Source organism: Limulus polyphemus, unplaced genomic scaffold, assembly GCF_000517525.1.
Source record: "Limulus polyphemus unplaced genomic scaffold, Limulus_polyphemus-2.1.2 Scaffold2142, whole genome shotgun sequence".
NCBI lineage: Eukaryota > Metazoa > Arthropoda > Merostomata > Xiphosura > Limulidae > Limulus > Limulus polyphemus.
In genome coordinates, this window is record NW_013667752.1 from 55,302 (window position 1) to 70,669 (window position 15,368).

Below are 15,368 nucleotides of genomic sequence, written 5' to 3' on the forward strand. Positions count from 1 at the left end.
TTAATTATCAATAACACAAGATTCAAAGAAAACTTGGAATGGCTGGGTATTAATGTGTCTTTTACTAACTACTTTACATTTATTTAAGGATATATTTGTTCCATTAATGTAATTTATTATTACTGCACTTTTGTAGGCTGTTGTGGTCAGGAGTCTAAATTGCACTGTCACAGGCCCATCATTTTGTATATCAACTTGCATGTAAGCTCTGTCATAAAACATGGTCATACGACGACAACATAAACTATTTTAATAAGACTGAATATATTATCAAAACTGCATGGTCTTTCACTCATGCTCTGTATTTGAATTACTTAATAGAAATAATATCAAATAATAATAATACTCGATAATTTTAAACAAAGCAGAATATTGGATTAAAATGTGGATGTTGGACAAATTCTGTTTAGTCCAGGGTTTACCAAATTGTGGGTCATAATCCCGATGTGGTTGTGGATTAAATTGGGATTGCAATTAATGATTCTGACTTAAGTTTCTTCTTCTCTCTAACTATTCTTTTACGTAAAAAAGTACAGGACGTTTTATGATTTTACATATAAAATTCTATTACTAGTTCTATCAATTAAGAAATTGTTTGAGGGGAAGGATAAAAAGAAACATTGTTGATTAATTTGCAATCCATCCAGGTATTTTCTCTGATGTTTATCCAAATTTATTACTATTATTATAACATTAAGTTGAATTCGAATACGTAACTTATACTAAATATTTTAAAACTGATTAATGAATAGAGGTCATATCAACGATACTTGATCTTACTGCAGTTTGTAAAATAAATATAATTACTTTCACATGCTCTTGTTCGTGGAATATATTTCTTTAAAACTCTTAATGAAGTAAAGGTGAATATTTCTCCAGAAAAATTCTGTTTAAGTCAAATTTTTGTCACCTTACAGCAATTAAGAACTTAAGATTTTGGTTATATTCTTCTTCATTGAGCATTTGTTTATGAGTGAAATAAACAAACCATTAGCATATAGAACTTGGTTTTTTGAAGTTTAATCCATTTGTTTTTTTACCCTAGAAACATGGGCATGAATTATGAATAATTTATTATTACCACACCTTTGTCGGCTGTTGTGGGCAGGAGTCTAATTGCACTGTCACAGGTCCATCATTTTGTATATCGACTTGCATGTAAGCACCAAATACTCCATCTACATGAAAAACATGAAAGAAACTATTGTTTATCAGAACTTGTGTGCTACAAATTCAAAAAAAAGAAGTTAAAAGATTTTGTTTCTTTAATTTTATTGGTATATATAATATAATTGTAATAGCCTAATTTCTGTCTCCTCTAGTGTTGAGATCAAAAAGAAAATAAACTTTACAGTAAATAACTTTTTATAAATGTGTTCCAATGAAATTTCCATAAAAAACAAGTCATTGTACAAACAAAACAATAGGGGTTTACAAGTTTATTTTGACTGAAATAATTGACGGCTAAATCAAATTACATTACTTTTCAATCTAAATACTGTGCATATACATGAATCTCAACTTGTTTCTTTACTTCATTCAATTATATTTTTCTAACATGTACATTTCAGTCTTACTATCAAAAATGTTAGGTAAGTTTTTCTTTCTTTATGTTTTAGGCCAATATTTCCTAGTATACAACTAGTATCCATGAAAATCAGGGGTATCACCAAGAGGAAAAATTAAAAGTTACAAACCTTTAATGATTTGTCTCAAATAGGTTTCGAAGCATTTGTGATATGGGGAAGGAAGATAGTGTGAGGAGACCAGTTTATCCCTTTATATCTGGGGATTTTCTTCCCATGGCACAGTATAAGTTTTGACACTGAAATAACTGACATAAGCTGGCAGTTTTTAACCCTTAGGCACAAAGAAAATAAACTAAAACGAGTATACAAATGAGTAATTACTGGCAAGATTTCTCAGTAAAATGAAATGACTCTCTTGTAAAAAGTTTCTGTACCTTTGAAAAAATTTCATTACGCATTTTGGATCATTTTTTAAACGTTACACTTTCTTAATGAAATCCTTATCATAAAACACGGTCATACGATACCAGTATAAACTATTTTAATAAGACTGAACATATTACCAAAACTGCATTGTCTTTCACTCATTCTCTGTATTTGAATAACTTAAAAGAAATAATATCAAATAATAATACTTGATAATTCCAAATAAAGCAGAATATCAAAGTTACACTCATACTAATGAAATCTTTGGTATCAATGTAACACACAATGGCAGCAGTCTTTAATACTTTCTTACCTTTACATAATATTAGTTGATTATTTCCTAGTTTTGAAGTTCACTTTCAACATTATCATTCACAACTCTTTTATTTCTCTATTTTGCAGTTTACATTGTATGGTATACTTAAAGGCAACAAACTAGATTTTCATCAATCTATGGGACCAGAACAATCTCAAACCTTTTATCAAGAATTTTTACAAAAGCTGAAAGAAGCTTATGTTCCTGAAAAGGTGAAAGGTGGGTGAGACAGAAACTTTATGCGATTCGTTTGATTATTTAGCACAGTGGTTCTCAACCTTTTCACCATCAGGTAAGAAAGTATTAAAGATCGTTTGATTATTTAGCACAGTGGTTCTCAACCTTTTCACCATCAGGTAAGAAAGTATTAAAGATCGTTTGATTATTTAGCACAGTGGTTCCCAACCTTTTCACCATCAGGTAAGAAAGTATTAAAGATCGTTTGATTATTTAGCACAGTGGTTCTCAACCTTTTCACCATCGAGGACCTCTTTTATTATTCATATTTTCCCCATGGATCCCATGTTTTTGAAAGATTCCGTCTACCTAACAAACTGATTTTTTAACTAATAATTAACTTGTTTTCACATTTTTCACCATCAAATAAAAGACATTTATAACAATTAAAAAACATATTTGTTTACTGAAATGGTATTACTTTTGCAGACTCCCAAGGGTCTGGGGACCTCAAGTTAAGAATCCCTGCTGTAGCATATGATTAAATTGTTCCTAATATCTTTCAACATGAAATTTTGTATCTGAACTTTTCTGTTTGTTTTTATTTTTACCTAAACATTGACTGTGTTTAAAAAGAAATTAGTGAATAATCATATTTACTAAATTAAAGGCTCAAAGCCCAAATATTTGGATAAAATTAATATTTTGAATACATGAAAATCCATATGCACATACACATACCAGGGCAAAAAATATTTGGTGTTTCGACTTACTAATAAAACCACTACAGGAATGTTTTTAAAGTCACATGTAAATGTTATGTTTAAATTACATTCATAAGCTAAAAACAGTACAATATACTACTCATCTCAGAATACAATATTAAACTATAGGAATCGGACACACAACCACCACCTACACGTGTGTATTCAGTGGTTATTTTTGGAAAGCAGCAGTGCATTTGGCCATAGCTTGATGAGGTCTCAAATTCTAGTTAATTATATATAGTTGCAGGAAAAGTCCTACATCACTGAAATGTCTTTTCTGAAGAAAAATATTTGTTTTCTTATTTACCAAGGTCTGTTATGCAAAAAACTAAAATTTCCAAAAATAATCTATGCATACTCAAGTTACTATTTCATAATAATTAAAGATGAAGTTCTTCCTGTCCAAATAAGAAAAGAAACTGTTACATATACAAAACAGAAAGGTGCAAAATGATCATAACTAACCTTTTTGTAAACTTATAATAAACGCCTGTCAAAAATTGAAGAATTCTGAATTAAAACTATGAGCATCATCAATTGAAACTTGTTCCTAAAAGCTGAAGTATACAACACCATTTTGTCATAGATTTGTGTTACCAGATAGGCAGAATATGAATATCAAATGGTGAACTTAAGATAAATATGGCCGATAAGATACTATCATTCTATTGGCTGAGTATAAGAAAACGAAAGTAAACAGAGGTAGAATGAGAAACCTAGAAAAATGCTCGTGTCTAATTTTTGCAATGTGACACATTGGAAGCAAATAAAAAACCACCATTAAAATGGGTAAAGAATTGTTTTTTTGTTGTTGTTTTTTTAATTTTGCGCAAAGCTACATGAGGGCTATCTGTGCTAGCAATCCCTAATTTAGCAGTGAAAGACTAGAGGGAAGGCAGCAAGTCATCACCACCCACTACCAACTCTTGGGCTACTCTTTTACCAACGAATAGTGGGATTGACCGTCACATTATAATGCCCCCATGGCTGAAAGGGGTGAGCATGTTTAGTGGAATAAGGATTCAAACCTGTGATCCTCAGATTGAGAGTCAAGTGCCCTAATCAACTGGCCATAACTGGTCATGGGTAAAGAAACTACTGCTCCTAAAAACAGTGAACAGACCAGTGTTACATCTTTCTTTTACAGGAAGTGAAGAAACCACAGTTTCAAATTACAGAGACAATTCTACAATAATAATAATATAAAAAGAAACAAAAAGAAATGTATATGATTAGGGTGCTCGAGCTAAATGGCCAAAGATTGAGTTAATGGTGCAACAATTGATAGCCAAAATGGATCCAGTACAGCCATAAGAATTTGCCTTTCACAAAGATGGTAAGGAAAGAAAATTTACATATTATTCTATAGAACTAGCAATACTTACAGATGACACTGGATAAATTAAGACACAGGAAGTTTATAAAACAATTTAAGTAATACAATAATGATGTTCAACTATACTGAATTTGCAATATGCAAGATTAAGATAAATATTTATAGAATAAAGAAAGATTGTATATTGTCGAGTGTAAGGTAATATTGTTTTATTGAAATTGTTTCTTTTACCAGGAGTTCCAGATCACTATTGGCTTTGCTGAGAATGGAAAAATTGGAAAAACTAGACTGGTAACCTATTTTTCTCTACATTGTTTCAAAGAGAAGCAGGACTACTTAAGGGTTTTTTGTGTTTTTATGGAAATACTCCTATGTTGACAGGCTCTTACTGTTAGATGGCATTTGGACTTTCTATCAGACTTTACAGTCTCCACACATGTAAAGATATACAAACCACGAGCACTGGGAAATTAAGAAACAAACTTGAAATGCATACAGCAAGTTTAAAAACTACCCTAAAGTCAACTTGTTGAGGGTAGTAATGATTTACCACGTGTTTAAGTTGATTTTTTTAGGATTACTCTTTGTTTGCCAAGGTATGGTAGATATGTATACATATAGTAAGTTTGGTTATTGTTAGTAAAATGGGTAAGTTTGTGAAGTTCTTGGTAAGAAAGGTGGCAGTGATTTTTCTCCATAAATGTTGTGGGAAGCCACTGTTTCAGAATGTTCTGTGGCATAGTACATTGACACACAATGATTTATAAGCATAATGAAGTGGTTATATTTTGATGAAAGTGACAGAAATGTCAGAATGAAGTTTCAAGTAGTGTGAGCATACAGTATAGGCTCTGTCTAGTTAGCAGAGAGCAAGGTTACTTTTATATGTAAAGTTCTGAAAGTGTCAGAGGAGTACAATTAAAGTATTTTTTTTTGCCCTGAATGTAAAGATAAGAGAAAGTATCTAGAAATGGTATGAAATTGTTCGTTTGAACTTCGCAAATGAATTTAATAGTGGTATGCTACGAGGTATTCTAAAACTTTGAATCAGTGATTATGATTACAAAAAGAAAAAAGTATCATATACATACTTTCTGTTTAGGACAAGTTTAAATTTGGTAGGGCAGATGTTCAGAAATTTAATTTCGTGGTAACAGGAAGATTATAAAATAATTTAAGTTATACAGTAATGATGTTCAACTACACAGAATATGCAAACTGTAAAGTTAAGTACAGTGTAGAAGCAGAACTACATGTATAAATAAATATTCATTATCAAAGCATAGAGACAGCAGACCCTCAAACAGTAACAGGCATGTTATCACTGAATTTGTATTTAAACTCTATGGTACACCACTACATACAGTTAATAGAGGCCAACAGCTGCTACAGCCAGCCATTTGGGGGTCTAGATACTGTAAAAAAACAGTGCTCATGAATATTCAAAAATAAATGAATAAAGCATTGATGGTATGAGTGATCAAAGAATTTTGGTCAATCTACTTATGCTAAAATGAACTTTGGGTAATGTACTGAAGAAATGTTTACCATTCTAATGTGTAATATTAGCCTTACCAGTCAAAACTAATCACTTGTTAATTTGTGTGAACTTTATATCATAGTAACTTGAATTTACTGCTCCCTGCATAGGGGTCCAAATTACTAGAAACAGGAACTTAAAAATACAATGAAATTAATTTTAAGAACATTTATTTAAAAAAATTCAATTTTAATAACATATTAATTTGTTATCTAAACCTTTGATTTTCAAAACAAAAATTACACAATCTCTTCTTAAGTTAGTGCTGGAAAGTTTCCATTCAATCATCCAAACCACTATTCCAGACAAGTGTGGTAACTTACTTAAGGATGCAGAAGAGCTAAAGTGTTCCCTAATATTTGTCAAAATTATCAACGGTTGTGTAAAAGATCCAATTATTGGAAAAAGTTTCCAGACAGGAATTTACCTGGAGACCAATTGTCAGTGTTCCAGTTATAGATAATGCTGTGAATTACCCAAATGAATTCCTAAATTCTCTTGCAACCACTAGGTATGCCAGGACACATTCTGAAATTAAAGGTTGTTTCACTAATAATGTTGAATCTCATGAAAACCTGTTTATATTGCCAGAAGAAGGAACAACAGTTAATTTCATGCAGTCATGAACTGTTGGGTGATGAATGAATTATTGTCATGTGTTTGGTCTTATTTCATAATTTTTCTCTCTATATAAAAGTAAAATTGTATGTTTGCTTGTCCACTAATTTCTCTCACACTAATTTATTAAGCACCACCAAACTTGCCATGGTTACTTCTACTGTCCCCTGAAGTAACATGAAGGGGCAAAATTCCCATCAGGTTTTCCACAAAAAAAGTTTATTTAGTCACCTAAAACTAATTTTGTAATTTTAATTCAGTTTCTACCTTCGTGTCACTCTCCTTTTGGTAATACGCAAACAGTGTACATCGTCGCTTAGCAACAAAACTATCATGATATTGCTGTTAGGCCAACAATGGTGTTTATATTGAACGCGTAATGTACCTGTTACTTTGTGGCTTATTCCTATTTTCTCTGTTTTTTAATAACTTGGGTGATATAAAAGCAAACAGTTTAATTCAGAAACTTGGCATAATGCATTTTTGAAAAAAACATTTTGTTAGATATGCTGTTAGGTATGGCATAACCCATTGTTTCAAAAATATCTTGGATGTGCTGTTAGGTATGGCATGATGCATTGTTGCACTGAAAAAAGTTTTATTTTTTCCTGTGAAAATCCATACAAGGAAGTAGTGAAGCAATCCTCTGAATATCATAATTTTTAAGAGCATTTATGACTATATTATGAGTATACGAAATCCAAACTGCTTAAAACAGGTACAAACCAAGATACTGTCCCAACTCACTTCATGGTTAAGATGATGCAGGCATATCTAAATGGTTTGCATTGAATCAAAACACTTCTATCCAAAGCAAGTAATGAGTAGTGGAGTTCTTCATTTAACATGATTGTTTTCTATTGTTTTTTCAGTTTCATTCTGCGAAACACAATGAGAGTCAATGAACAGCTTACTTGTGCTATCGAGCAAGTAAAGAACTCTGCACAGTAAATATTTACTGATACCTAACAGCACATCCAATACACTGTTTTTGCAACAATACATTATGCCATACCTAACAGCACATCCAATACACTGTTTTTGCAACAATGCATTGTGCCATACCTAACAGCACATCCAATAAAATATGTTTGCAACAATGCATTATGTCATACCATGTGCTGTTAGGTATGACATAATGCATTGTTGTAAAAACATTTTATTGGATGTGCTGTTACCAATAAAATGTTTGCAACAATGCATTATGTCATACCTAACAGCACATCCAATAAAATGTTTGCAACAATGCATTATGTCATACCTAACAGCACATCCAATAAAATGTTTTGCAACAATGCATTATGTCATATTTAACAGCATATCTAATACAATGTTTTTACAACAATGCATTATGTCATACCTAACAGCACATCCAATAAAATGTTTGCAACAATGCATTATGTCATATCTAACAGCATATCTAATACAATGTTTTTACAACAATGCATTATGTCATACCTAACAGCACATCCAATATACTGTTTTTGCTAGCCAAGAACCCAACCCTGAATCAAATTAAACTGATCTCAAACATTTTGAAATGCTGATTGAGAACAGAAAGGATTGACTCTAAAATCTTTTTACACTTAGTGGAGTGATATTTCTTGCTCTCAAAAGCAGTGGCAGAATATTCCATCAAATATATAACTCTTGGTGGTATCTATTACTAGTGAACTCCAACTGGAATCACGACTCCTGTAGTGAAACATAACACACACACATTCTCTTACAATGGGCTGTTATAATACCTCTGGTAATACAGATATAGTGTACATTTTCACATGAATATTAAACTAGCTATAGGACCAGCAAACTAAAATTTCTGCAATCCAAAATAAGGAAAATAACAATTGTTTTACATCATTTCTCTCAAGTAATTAACATATAGGTTGTACTCATTTTGGAACATCGCATATTCCTTTCATAACAGTATTACACAAGACTTAATTTACCAGCAAACAATACAAACACAAGTAGTATAAGTATACATCTTTACTATTTTCAGATTATAATTTGTCTTTGTTATAATTACATCAGTTAGTTAGTTTGTAGAATAAAAACCTCTTAGAAAGTTACTGAAACTGTGACCAAAACCTTATGAAACAGACAACAAAAAAGTCAAATTAAAATCATTTCTGGTTCACTTACAAATACCTTTTTGTGACTGACTCTGACACTCGGTTATTCTTTTCACCTATCAGCATACAAATCAAATGTTCTGATGAGCTCATGCAAATTTTTAAATTCTGGAAGTAGACTGGAATACTCATGAATTTCAATATATGCGAAAGCATTTGGTCCCTAATCCAACACTTTCTTAAAAGTAAGCATAATGGTTCAAAGGCAAATTAGAATCAGTTAAGGTAGAAGGAAATGGAGAAGCAAAAAGATTCCTCAAAATGGGGAAATTCCATGATATGTCGCTCAATTATTGCATGTGTTCCAAAGCCTAGAGTCAATATACCAAACCAGTGATAAAGTCGTTAGATAATATGGGGGAGGCCACAGATGGGGGTGCAGAAGAATCACAACCCCTCAGAAAGATCACCATATGAAAATAGTTGAACCTCTTAAAGTGTTGCAAATTGAGAAATTACTTTCAAAATGTAACAGGGGGTTAGAATTTTCATACAGGTAGTTTGCAGTCTGCTTCATGAGGCTGGTGTAGTGTCCATAAGAGCTTTAATCTACACACTTCTGACAAACTGATACATTCAGGAATATTTAAGATGGGCTAGAGATTATGTTATGTGGAACATCAATAATTGAATAACAGTTCATACTGCTGGCAACTCCAGATTCTGTCTCAAGTATTCTGAGGTAACATGATGATCATTTCATGTCACAACATGTTACAGAACACAGTAGATATGGAACATGAACTGTTGTATTGAGGGCTAAATGCAGCATACAGGAAATGGTGTATCTCCATGCCATCCAAACCAGTACCCTCACTTTATGATAGTGAGACCTCATGCAGGTGCAGTCAGGTCAAACTTCATTTTGTTGACAACAATGACCAGATCAAGCTAGAATCATTACTTCTTATCTTCAATGGGAAGAAACGAGAAGGATGGACTAGTCTTCAAGAGTTGACCTGAAGCATGTTTGGAACATCCTATGGAGGATGAAAACAACCCATCCAGTTTAATTCAAATCTCTGTAGAAATTCCAATACTCCCTTATCCAAGAATGGGCTCAGTTTCCACAACAGTGGATTTAGTGACCAATTAGACAGCTTTCTTCTCTTTCCTTCATACTAATAACAGTACATGAAATTTAGTACAGAGGAATCTAGCTTAAGACATGATAACTTTCTGGTCTATGTTAGTGTTTCTTGAAGTCTTACACTTTTGTTTATTATGAAGGATAACCACATTTCACAGTAGACAATAATTCTAATATTGAAAAAAAACAGCTATTTTGGTTTAGGAAGGGTGTTAACTGGATTAATTGCTGCTTGTTTTGAATAAAAATATCCAAACTGTATTATGGATGTAAAGAGTAAGAAATACAACAATATATATTTTATTATTTAATGTCTATTAGATTATATTGATTTTGTATCCGTAAGAAACTTTTTCATAATAAAGCACTTGTCTACGTCAGAGGCAAAGTGCAAGCTACATGATCTTTGTGCCCAGTTTATGTCTTTCACTGTCGTTTTGCTAGATCTTATTTCTTAACCTGATTGATGTTTTAAGCACAAATCTCATTTTAAATTTTTACTTTTCTGAGTTACACACCTGACTACTCAAAGTTTCAAGCTTTTACCTTTCTGACTTTCACATATGATTCAAAACCTCTACTTACCTGACTTTCACATAGGATTTAAAAACTAATTAACTGACTTTCACATAGGATTAAAAACTGCTAATTACCTGATGCTCACATAGGATTTAAAACCTCTAATTATCTGACTTACACACATGATTTAAAACCTCTACTTACCTGACTTACACATAGGATTTCAAACCCTTTATCCTTAATGCTGTGGTTCCACCTCTTTCCATTTGCATCATCAAATAGTCGCAGGTTTAAAACCTTTCTTACCCTATTTATAAAAAACAAGTTGAACATTTTGTGATTATTTTTTGGTAGCAACTTTATCAGTAAACAAGGAATATTCCAGTTTCTTATCATACTATCAATTACATGGACATGAGAGATTAGTACAATTGCTCTTGGAGAGCCTAAATAAAAACCTTTTACATAAAGCTCAAAGCTTTCAATGGAAAATGAAATAGAGAATGAAGAGGCATAAATATATAGTTACAAAAAAGAAAGGCCAAAAGAAAAAAGAAGACTTGAAGTAACCAAATATTCATAACAAAAATTTCCCACCCTGGTAAAAAGGCCCAATCAACACCGTACTTGAAACGACCAAGGGAGGAGGTTTCTGGAAAACTTCAGTGGGAGGTACCAAGAGAGGAAACTCATGAAACTACTACTGATGAGAAGTTTGAACAGTGGAAGTATAAAACTATGGGTCAAAACTGGCAAAACAGGACCTACAAACTTCCTGGTGACAAGAACTCTAAGATTAAGAAATATTAGCAACTGAAGAACTAGTCAAGGTAGATCTTTTAGAAAAAAACTGAAGAATGAAGAAATAGGTTGAAGCATAACTCAAGATAGAACAAGACTGAACAATAGTATAATTGAGTGAGGGAACAGAGATATCTGTAATACATGTGTGAGGACTTATGTTGATTGGTTCAGCTCTGAATCCAAACCCCAGCCACTGGGAAGCAACATCCACGTGGGGGTAGGATGAGGGATCTCAGTCGAAAGGGTGAACTTCAGTTCTGATGGCTCACTCGAAATCTACAACATTCCTTCGAATAAACCCATACAGAGATGGAGCATAAGATTGGAGGACATCTCATCTTCTCCACCAGCAGAACAACACTCTCCAACTCTCAACTGAATGGTTTCATCATTGTTTGTATCGTATATAACTATCACATTCAGGAGGATGCCTCCATGGTCCACCACCCCAGCAGCTTGGAACTGGAAAGCGATAAAGGGCTGGAAGAAATGCTGATGACCAAGGTTGATGTAGAAGGGATGGAGTAAGACAAAGAGGTAATGGTGGGGCAGATCGGAGCTGGAGCAGCAACTGAAACCACACTTGTGCCGGCCAGCAAGGACCAATTAAAAGGACATGACGTGGAGTGGTGTGGATGATCAAAATCACCATGGGAAGAAGATGGATGGGAGGAGACACATAAAGGTATTTGTTACTCTAGTCATGGCTGAATGCATCATCAGCTAGTGCAAGTGGATAAGGAAGCGAAAACCAAACAGAGGTAATTTGGTATTGAGGGGCATGGCAAACACATCCAGGTGAGGATTACCCCACCAAAGGAATGGCCTCTAGAAAATGAAAGGATCAAGATTCCACTCTATCAGATAAACTTTGTCGAGACTAGACTGCAACTAGATTGAATACACCTGGAACATGGCCCGCAAGACAAATACCAAGCGTGTGGGCCCAAAAAAGGAAATCCAAGGTTCAACCACAAAGGGAACAAGAAAGGGTGCTGCATTTGTGAGTGATATAAGCCACCACCGTAAAATTGTCGGAATGGATCATAACCAGACGATTACTGGCAAGATGAAAAAAATTATCCAGAGCATGATGTATAGCCAGAAGCTCCAAGATGTTGGTATGGTAAAATCGCTTGACCTGAAGTTTCCTACTGATCAACCCACACCTGAACCCCAAATGCAAGGGAGTTAGCAGAATACACGCTGATGTGGGAGCCCCATCCATCCACCAATGCAGATCATCAACAAGAGTAGGAGGAAAGGAAAGAGGAGTCTCTAATGGATCCCTTGCAAGGTTCTACTGGTTGTGCAAGGCCCACTAAAAGAGATCTCATATGTGCCTGACTGAAAGGAATAAGGGCTTCCATAGAAGACCACATCAAAAAAGTGATAGAACCTTGCAAGCAGTAATAGAGGGAGCTGTAAGGGCATGGAGAACTGAAAGATCCATTGAATGTCATCGAAGAGGAGAATGTTGGGCCTGACTGAGATGAGTGTTGATAAAAACACCAAAGTGGACAAGATATTGGGTAGGTATAAGGAATAACATCTCCAACTTGATCAACCAACCCACATGAGCTGCCTCCAGGAGCAGCAGATGAGTGTGATGGGTAGACTCCTGTCTGGAATGAGCTAACAGAAGCCAGTCATCCATGTAATGGTGTAAGCACAACTCCTGAGCTTGTATATGTCAGGCAAAAACTTTGACCACTCGACAAAAGACAAACGGGACTAAAGCAAGCCCGAAGGTCAGGGTGCAAAAGTGATAAACTACTTAGTGATGAAAAACTAAAGATAGCACCTCAACAGACGAGATATTGGAATATACAGATAAGCATTTGCAATGTCTACTTTGGTCATCCATAAACCTGGAGAAAAAGCCCAACTGAGGGTGAGAAAAGACTCCATGTTAAATTGGGGCAGAACCAAAAAGTGATTGAAATGGGACAAATAGATCACAGGCTGCCAGTCCCTGGTTTTCTTGGGTACCACAAACAGCCTGGAATAAAAACCTGGAGAAGAATGAGTTACAAGTTCGATGGCTTTCTGGGAGAGAAGATTTTGTACAACTTCTGACAAATGGTAACTGGCGGTAGGATCCCGAGGTAATGAAAAGGATATGGCTACCAAAGACAACAGAGGAGGGGAAAGGAAGTAGATGACAAGTCCCTTGGATAATACCTGAATAACCCACTGAGCTAGGGCTAAAACTCAGGAACAAAATCGGTCAATCGAGCCCTCACTGGACCAGAACTCACCAGGTAGTCTTCGGTTCTGTTGGTGACGTGTCCATCAGCATCGAATAATATGGTGATAGGAGAAACCCCTGGAGGTAGTAGCTGGGAAGGAGTTGGATGGGAAACAGTAATAGGGGCTTGTCTAGGCTCAAAACAAGACAAATGATTAACCAAAGATGAAAGGGTCAATTGCTGTCTAATTGATACTACACGGGATTCCAAAGTCTCAGGAATATTTCTGAAAAGAGACCTCCGGGTGAAAGGGAGCCATATGCAAGTCTCAGAGATAAGTAGGTGGTAAATGAACTTGGGACAATACAGTATCCATCCCCAGAAGATACCAACAACAGAGAAACCATGTGTGTAAAGAACGAGTTGAAGAAGACAAACATGCCAACATGGAAGTAATCAGGAAGAGTCTATCCCTCAAAAAACCCTCAGGATCACAGTGGGGTGCCTTGGAAAGGAGGTGGATAGTAGACAAGTACTGTAGGAGAGTTGATAGGGTAAGATGAAGATGGGAAAACTGAGTGTGGAATAAATGAACAGGATGATTAGGGTCTGCCCCCACACAGACAAAAGCAATTCCAACTGTTGTGAATCAAGAAATAGAAATTCAGCCTGATGGTATAATAAAGCAAACTGATCTGAAAGCCGTGGAGGGTGAGGCATGCTAGTACCCTCAACCAAATGAGAGACAAAAGCTCTGCATGAACCCTAATATCCAGGGAAGGGGGGCAACACAAAATACTGAGAGGAGGGGGTATCATGTAACAAAGAAGGAAGGGGATTGTAAGAAATCGGGGAAATGGATAAAACAGAACACACCTGAGAAATCATGTCTAAAAAAGCCATATTAGACCTGGCTGATTCCACAGTGGGAGCACAGGAAGACATGGCAAAATCAGGTGGAGGAAACAGGCTGACATATTCCTTATCGGCCCAAATAGGTTTGGCACATCCAGGAGAAATATGAGTAACATCAAGAGAAGCAGGTTGTCTCATATAATGATCAGTTTCATGGCAGATGGGAGCTGATAATTCCATAGTGGAGTTATCCACACTTGCAGCCTGTGTAAATATGCTGGTAGAAGGTATTACCTCCAACATGGTAACTTGAATTTCAGAAGTCACTGTTAAAAATGAATGATCAAAGACAACACTGTTAGAATAAAGAAATGAAACTGGGAAAAAAATAAGTTATCTTTAAGTTTGAAAACTGTTTTAAAATTAAGAAGAACAATTTCACTTTAGAATGAATGGCAAAAACAAAAAAAGCAATAAATTTAAAGACAAAAAACATGACTGAAGAGCACAATCAAAAATGTCTTCACAAGAGCATTGCCAAATGAAAAGTGATAGTTCAGTGGAATCGAATAGAGGAAGCCACATGGGTCAGGAGGGCGTGTTGCAGTCCTATTGGTCGAGGGTTGTCACACGACGATTTACATGGTGGAACCACATTGAACATAGAGTACGTGGGAGCTCAAGGCTTGTAGCATGCATGTAGAACTGCCATAGGCAGGAGAAGACCCTACTATTCGTAAGTATGGTGGAAGGAATCTTTTTTGAACTTCATGACATTGAATGAATAATGCCACAAGTGGGATGGTATGAAAGATCTGGTTACCAATCATTGTACTTTGATGTTTTTATACCACTTTCATCTGACGGTCACAAATATGGGTTGACAATTATACAGAAATTAACTAATTTTATATATAACAAATAAAAATTTTGAAAAAGAACCAAGTATAAATTAGACACTTCTAATTGAGAAATGCAGGCAGTAATTTCTCTTTTTTGTAATAAAAATCATAATAACTATTTACATGATGTTATGATGTTAGAATAATTAATCAGTTGTG

At 34.7% G+C, this 15,368-nt stretch overlaps 1 protein-coding gene across 1 annotated transcript in view; it reads right to left on the reverse strand.

The window, feature by feature from the left end:
- Positions 1–1,086: 1,086 nt before the first annotated feature.
- Positions 1,087–15,368, reverse strand: part of LOC106466076 (D-tyrosyl-tRNA(Tyr) deacylase 1-like) — a 22,951-nt gene continuing 8,669 nt past the window's right edge. The window contains exons 3-4 of the mRNA XM_022394027.1: positions 10,661–10,763; positions 1,087–1,178 (exon numbers count right to left, since the gene is read on the reverse strand). Coding sequence (XP_022249735.1) covers positions 1,125–1,178; positions 10,661–10,763 — 157 coding nt within the window. The 3' untranslated portion in view covers positions 1,087–1,124. The remainder of the gene's footprint in view (positions 1,179–10,660; positions 10,764–15,368) is intronic.